This window comes from Trachymyrmex septentrionalis, unplaced genomic scaffold, assembly GCF_001594115.1.
Source record: "Trachymyrmex septentrionalis isolate Tsep2-gDNA-1 unplaced genomic scaffold, Tsep1.0 scaffold44, whole genome shotgun sequence".
NCBI lineage: Eukaryota > Metazoa > Arthropoda > Insecta > Hymenoptera > Formicidae > Trachymyrmex > Trachymyrmex septentrionalis.
Window position 1 is genome coordinate 454,353 of NW_017305611.1, and position 8,048 is coordinate 462,400.

General features: G+C 36.9%; 1 protein-coding gene across 5 annotated transcripts in view; it reads left to right on the forward strand.

Moving 5' to 3' along the window:
• LOC108751403 (voltage-dependent calcium channel type A subunit alpha-1) overlaps positions 1 to 4,069 on the forward strand; it is a 195,090-nt gene extending 191,021 nt beyond the window's left edge. For 4 of the 5 annotated variants that reach the window (XM_018491561.1, XM_018491562.1, XM_018491563.1 and 1 more), the window contains 4 exons: positions 592 to 770; positions 1,320 to 1,352; positions 3,143 to 3,665; positions 3,988 to 4,069. In XM_018491561.1, coding sequence (XP_018347063.1) covers positions 592 to 770; positions 1,320 to 1,352; positions 3,143 to 3,665; positions 3,988 to 4,027 — 775 coding nt within the window. In that variant the 3' untranslated portion in view covers positions 4,028 to 4,069. The remainder of the gene's footprint in view (positions 1 to 591; positions 771 to 1,319; positions 1,353 to 3,142; positions 3,666 to 3,987) is intronic. The other variant, XM_018491565.1, reaches the window with a different exon arrangement.
• Positions 4,070 to 8,048: the final 3,979 nt, after the last annotated feature.

An 8,048-nucleotide genomic window follows, 5' to 3' on the forward strand; every position in this document is an offset into this window, starting at 1 on the left:
TTGTGTTAAATTTTTAACATATTCGAATGTTAATTTAATACAATATGATTATGTTATTTAAATAATTTATATGTTAAATTAATAATTTTAAATTTTAATATTTTTTAATAATATTTAACGTTCCTTAATGTCAAAATAACGTAATTTTGAGTAAGTGAAGGAATAGCATAAAAATAATGTATTTTAAAACATAAATTCTAAACTAAATGAATATAAAATATGTATTAATTTAACATGTCATACATGCTAATTTTACTGGAAAAATATATAGTTTTACAATTTCCTTATAAATTGTATCACGGTTTTTGGAGTTAACTGTTGTACATAATATTCATTTTATGTAAAATTAACACAAAAATTTGAGTGGATCGTTTAGGACACATAAGATGTATTAAATTTAACACAAATTTTTCAATTGTATTTGAGAAACTTTAGTATATTCCAAATTACTGAATCAAGGACGATGTTCAAAGACACTGATGTCTTCGATTTTTCAGTACTCGATCGTTATAGACATGGCTAACGTATTAGCTGGTTTATCCGTATTACACGACGTGTCGTGATTTTCTCATTCGTTGTCATAATTTGCAGAAGACACTCGCCAATAATGCCTAGATCGCCATCGCCAAGGCGACAAGGCCGGTACGACCATCATGGTCATTACCACGAAGGACCAGGGTTTAGCGACACCGTTAGCAACGTCGTCGAGATACAAAGGCACACTCATCATCCCCATGCGTCACAATATAATCATCGGCATAGGATACGAGGTACGACGTACCGGCGATAATTCCGACCAGCGAAAGCCACGACGGTGCAACGATAAGTCTTTTTCACGGAACCACGACAGCGAACTCTGTTTCGTGTTAGTCATCCCCAACCGGTTTCTCTATCTCGTTGTCTTTTATCAGCCTGGAATACTGCGAACACAGCATCCTTGTATTTACTCTATCACCGTATCACCGATATACCTTCATTCTCTTGGTGTTATTTCTATTATATAATTATTATTAATTATTATTGATTATGATTATCTCCAACCGGCTTGGTGATATATTTATCGTTTCAGAAGTCACTACGAAAACAGCGCCATTATTTACCGTTCTATTGCATTCTTGAAAATTGTCAATTGCTAAATTTTGTAGTTAGATTACAATCTGTTTGGCGTTCAGCGGAAGCAACGAAAGAGAGTTCGTGGTCACGGTTTTATAAAAAACATGAATGTTGCTATAATGTTGATTTTACTCGAGGCAGAAAAGCTCTGTGTGATACTCGATGTAATACGTTTCTTCGTTCTGTTCTGTTATGCGCCTACACAGACTATTACGACCACTGCGACTATTACGACGATGGTAATTTCTTTCACAACTCTCCTCTTCTTCATTCCCTTGTCTCCACGATGCAATTATGATGTTACTACATAATCAATACGATCGTTTGGCTTTCACTATTTCTTCGTTCCGTTTTACAATGATACGCATTCACACGTATACTCACACACAAACACATGCAAAAGACATCACGAAATGTCAACGCAGTAGAAGTTTTCAAATAATTAATATGTACAACACTAATATAGCATCAATGTTCAACACGTTTTCATCAAAAGCGTTTCTTTTCTGGTTGTTACTCAATGCTTTTTACTATTAGAAACGCCATTGAGATTGTCAAATAGCTTTATCAATCAAGAAAATTGACTAATCGATCGTTGTAGGTAGTATATCTTATATTGGATCGTTACTATAATATGTTAATGTGTAATTATTTTCATAGTGTGTTCAGTTCTTAAATACAATCTTATTTTATAAATAGTTAACGCGGTATATATGATTTAAAAGACAACATTTATATGTCAATCGTGTTTTTACACATCACCGTGTTTAATTAGTTTGAAATCCTACTTTTTAAATAATTATATTGTTACGTCCTTGTGTCTCCTCACAATCTATGGTACTTGATTGATATGAGACAATCGTGATATAAAGCAAAAACATCATCTTTAGAATTGATAAATAATTAAATGATAAACAAAAAATCATCTGAGAATTTAAGCGGATTTTGTACGCGTTGTTCACAGCTTTTTCACACAATCATTAGTCGTCGCATTTCGTTAAATTCTGTTCTGTTGTATTACATAGATTTCCACATGAAATCATTATAATCGCCTAAATCAATTTCCTTCATTATCGAGTATGGGAGTGTATCACGAGTGAATTCATAAACGGCGCTCGGGCGTAACGATATGAATTATAAAATGCTATATTGAGCATAATTTAGTTTGTCTGCAAGAATTAGAAAGATAGAGGATTTTGCACACTGTTAAGATAACGCAACTGTTATAAAATTATCACGATTATTGATAATGCACCCGTAATTTAATAATTAGTATCGTAGAATGTATGCGCATGCTACGTTAGATGCCTCATAGAATTTGAACACAGTTAATATTTAGAGCACCGACACTGACATGTGTTTGCATTATACTGATTCGAGTGATTTCACAGCATTACAAACACGAAATACTACAAGCATGTTGCATTAATCCTCCTTCGGATTTGATAATTTCAAGATAACTAGCACATTATATTTGGTATTTTTTTATTAATTTTCCAAAATTATATTACGAGTCGTAATGATTAATTTCGCAAAATGTAGAAATAAGAAAAATATTACAGTAGAATGTACTCCATTATTAAATTAAGTTTTCATTACTACACATTTAATAAATATACTTGATATTCTTCCTTGAAAAAGAAATAATAATTAGTCTGAAAGGGTCAATCAATATTAATAGAGCTACATTATATTAATAGTCAAATACATTTATTCGTCAATCCTGAATCCTTTCCGATAAATCGAGCTCTTCGAATTTCGCACAGAGACCGAGTGATTGAATCTAGATTAATTTTATTTCATCGTAAGTCCATTAATTAGACAATCGATCAGTAATATTGAAAATTGGTAACATCCGAAAATTGTCCGGTCCCCAATATCCGTATCGGGTCCCTAATGGCTTTTCAACACATGCTTACGAGTTACTTGTCGAGCAACCCTTGCGCCGTGTGTCGAAAAAGCCCCGCCGCAACGATTGTGCCACGCGTACACAGTACAGACAGAAGATTTTAATAAGCGTAATTATTAGGTCCATGGAGCGCGTCGACGAGTCCGGCCAGGTCGCCAAGTCCGGTTCACAGGATCGAACGTGGTGGCCATTATGGCACGACGAGTCTGGAGCAGCGTTCGAGAAGCCCGAGCCCGATAGGCAGTGGTCGTCCGCGTCATCATCGCCATCATCCGCATCAACACAGCTATCCGGTGCTGGTTGCGAGAAGAGGCCAGGGTCGCCGGCTGCCCCCGACGCCGAACAAGCCATCGACCCTACAGCTGAAACCGACCAACATCAACTTTCCCAAGCTGAATGCCTCGCCTACTCACGGACCGCATGGCGTGGCACCGAGTGGACTGACCCACGTACCAGTGGGACCTGTATCCGGTCATGTTCTGCAGCATCCACATCCGCCGTCGCACATGCCACCTTCCATGCAGTCGAGTCATCATCCGTTGAGCTTCGAGCAGGCTGTCGCGATTGGCCGCGGTCGTCTACTGCCCAGCCCGGTGCCCAACGGTTACAAACCACAACCGCAATCCAAGCAAAGAGCACCTAGGTAAGAAGATTTTACCACCTCTATTTCGAATAACCTCATTTTTTTCATCATTATTACAATTAATTATTCTTACTATTTATTAATTTTTGTCTACTCTTTCTTAAAGTGCTTTCTTTGAGACCTCTATTCTGTAACTCTTAACGACAGTGTCGTTAAAAGTTATACAAGCTTATATTCTAAAGTTCATTGATTTTACTAAATTATGTAGTTTACGATTATCTTAATCCACACTGGTCAACACATTTGTTAAATACATAATCTATCCACTTTGCTTGTAACTATAATAACGAGTTCTGATTAAACGAATAATGTTTTTGAGCAGGTCGAGGCACTCGGACAGTGACGAGGACGATTGGTGCTAGCCAAAGTGGGACCCTGGACGGTGGTCCGGTGACGTGGACGCCCCCAGGCGTCTCAGGGTTTGCGCATGATAGTCGTCCACGTGGGACGCGCGTTGATTTCGATGTGAAAGTAACGGAAGAGCCGCGGTCGAATGAGCTTGAAGTTCCTGGAGGTTTCCTCCAGATTTCGACTGGCCGAAGAACAGCTTCATGAAGGAGTTGTTCCAGTTACGGCATTGCGGCAACCGAAAGAGATCTAAGAGAGTTGAAAACAAGGCAAACGATTCCAGGCGGACGATGTTCGGAGCGATTTCCGGTGGCGACCGAACAGGGTCAGCAAATACACATAGAAAATTGATTTCTCGCGCACAGGAGAAATCGGCGGAACTATCACTCATATATATTGACGTCGCATGAATCCGCGAATGAGGAAGAGTGTGACGTACGCGATTCTACGAATTGATCGAGGTGCAATCAAATGGCTGAGCTCGACGAATCTCGAAGATCCGATCTTGGAGCCTGGAGACCGGATCAGAAGTGTCGGAAACGAACGATCGCCTGATACGAAGGATTTGAAAGATGAATTTTATTCAATCGCTGTAATCGAAGACGCTCTGTATTGGTGCGAACAACGCATGATGAAGCGAAGATGGATCTCACGAGATCACGAGCGACAGCTACGTCGAGAGACAAGGTGGTAGGTTGCAGTGAAACTGTTGTCGTGAATGACAGTGATTGATTAATTGAGCGGATGTTCCGGGAGAGCTCGAAATCCTCCGATATTATATTCGCGAGTTAATATTTCGATCTTACCTTGGCTTGATCGAACGAAGACCGTCTTGAGGAAGACTTACTTTTTATACGATTTTCCGGAGGAGAGACTCATCGAACGCCCGAATTGCGCTGTGATCACCACGAAACGTTCTCTTACGTGCGTGTGCATTTATGTATGTATGTATGTTCGTATGATCTTGTGCGTGCATGCATAAGAAAACCCCCTTCCCCCATAGTTAGTCGGAAATCGCGACTGATGTACCGAATCATTCCACTTCCACTCGTGAAAGCGCCGATTAAGTGTTAATTGTTCAGCGACGACAATTGGAGGACAATTGAGGGAGACTGAAGCGAGAGAATGGAAAAACGAAATAGTAGTTATGTAGTTTCAGGATTTGATAAGGCTTACATCGTCACTTTCAATTTTGAAAATTAAAAAATTAAACCAAATAATTTGAAATGACAATGTTTTATTTTGAAAATCTGAAAATCTGTTTTGTATTTCTTCGCTACGCTGTAAGCATCGTTGAACGATTTGTCGGGAAATTTAGCCGTGCGCGAACAGAACGGACTGCCAAGCGGGTATTTCCCAATGAATAAAGAAACCAATGAGAAAAGAATTAATAGGATTAGAAGTTAGATTGAAAGTCGAAACAAAAGATTCTAATAATTCTGCCAGGATTTAGGTCAGCTCCATTTTGCCATTGACAAAATCCCATGAACTCGAGATCCTAATCAAATGCGAATAATTAGAAATCGCTTCGCCGAAAGAGAGAGAGAGAGAGAGAGAGAGAGAGAGAGAGAGAGAGAGAGAGAGAGAGAGAGAGAGAGAGAGAGGTGCAAGAATCGCCGTTACGAGATACCAATATTGTTCACAATCGTGGTTTTTGTGCAATCAAAATGCGAGACGATTGTAGTTATCGTAAACTTAAGGAACAGAAGGAAGAGGAAAGCGAACGTAAACGTCGTCGTTAATTCGCGCGGATGTTGCTTCGCGATTAGTGCCAATCAACAGTGATTAGGAAAAAGTTCAGGAAATGAGGACCACAATCGAGAAATGCGCATTTGGAATACGGGGTGAGGAGGGTGAACAATTGTCGCGAGATAACGGGAGGGGAGGGGGGAAAGACGCGTAAAATGGAAAGAGAGAAAGAGAATTAATGACGCGGAGAGATAAATAATTCTTACCATACAGTTTTCAAAGCACTCCTGTAAATTACTGCGTATAATTGAATTACAATACTTATTACTTATCACTGCTAATACCGTTATTAAATTAACACCCGCAGAAAAAGAGATGAAAAACAGCTACTTCACTCTACTATTACACTATTACTAACTACTGCTACTACCATTACTACTATATTACGATTTATTACCGCTACTACCACTACTATTACTGTTACTATTACTACTACTATTGCTGCTACTACTATCACTACTACTATTATTCTATTACTACAACTACTATTACTAAACTATTCTACTATCGTCGCTACTAACGCTGTTTACTATCATTACTGTAATATTAACAATAAGTGTGCTAATTATCGAAGCGCGCGCGATTCGTGAAAAATAAACGAGAAACATCACTTTACATAATTAATTTGTCTTCAAACTTCGTCGTCAATCGTACGTTTATACGACGGACGATAAGAGAGTTAAAAAAAATAGAGAAAACTCGAGAGAATCATTCGCAAAACGAGAGCTTGCTAAATAAGCACACGTATCCGAAAAGAGTGAGTACGTGTGAGTACGTAATAAAAAAAAAGAAGAGAATCATTATATTATACATAAAGACATTTTTAACATACTGCCAATCGAGGTGTTTTAAGGAAACACACACGAGAATACGTAGGTGTACATAAACGTACGTTTCTTTTTTTTTCCCTGCGACACGTATAAATATTACGATATATCTGTACGTAAATAAATGTATATATCCGGTGAGCGAAAGAGAGGGAAAGAAAGTGAAAGACTGAATGAATGGATGTAAGATAATTGAATCGATAAGTTTGAGAAGCGAGGCAATTCGGCCATTACGATAATCATGTCATTAGATAATATATTTCTTTACAAAGCATTTTATTCTTGTTTCGCTACTTTGATTTTTATATTTATTTATTTTTGTTGTCAAAAACAGCATTTGAGAAAAATGTTGGAAGAAACAGAGCTGACTTACTTCGTTTCTTAAATGTTTCGAATTGATTTCAAATGCGCTGTTTCTGTACTTGTTTGCGTAATTTTCGTGTATCGGCTAAGTCAAAATAAATATTGCCACTACATAACGTATAATTAAGTAGCTAATTCGAAAAAATGTATGCATGCAACGGAGAAATTCACGTAAGGGGAAAGAATGAAGTGAAAAAAAGAAAGAATGATTGATTTTCCAGCGTGATCGGCATATAAAGATCCTTGGTGAATGAACGGGCGTTAATCATCGAAATTGTTTGTATTATTCAGCGATTAAAAATTCAACAATATATAATAAGATCAATTTTTCCAAAGAAAAGACTACAGACTTATCCAATCGCTTTAATATATTGTCTAATATATATATATACATATATATATATAGTAATGTAAAATAACAAAAATTAATAATAAAAGGATAATTCAAGAGAGTTGGAATAATTGGTGATTAATATCTTCAATGACATTATAAATTATTTCCAGGTCCAAGAAAATCATATTTGAATCAGAATTATGCTCTCTCTCTTCTAAAATGATATAAAAATGTTATTTTGGAAACAAGAGAGAGAGAAAGAAAGAGAGAGAGAGAGAGAGAGAGAGAGAGAGAGAGAGACAGAAAGAAAGGGAGAGGAAAAAAGGATCACCGAGGATCTCGTGAGCGCATTTTTAGTGATGTATAATCGCGTATTTTCTTCCCTTAAGTGCTTTAAAAACTCAATTGTATATCGTATCGCGTATAAACGTTGCTATAAAAGTGACTCATAATTAGAATCAATGAGAATGAATGCGATAAAAAAAGGAACACTATCAATCAATTCGCTAATATTGGTTTGTAGAATTATTTTTTAAATTATTTTTTATATATCCCGTTTTTATTTCGTATTACAGACAAAATGAGAAATAAAATAAAATTTATTTGATTTCAATGTTCAAAAAAATTAAAAGATTATTGAGAAATATTGTATAATTACAATTTATCTAAGAAAAAATTATTTTTAGTCTAGCTGATATTAGCGAACGTCTCAAGATAAACAGATATCGACATGATCCAGGAAGATCCGCAAGATCGTGATAA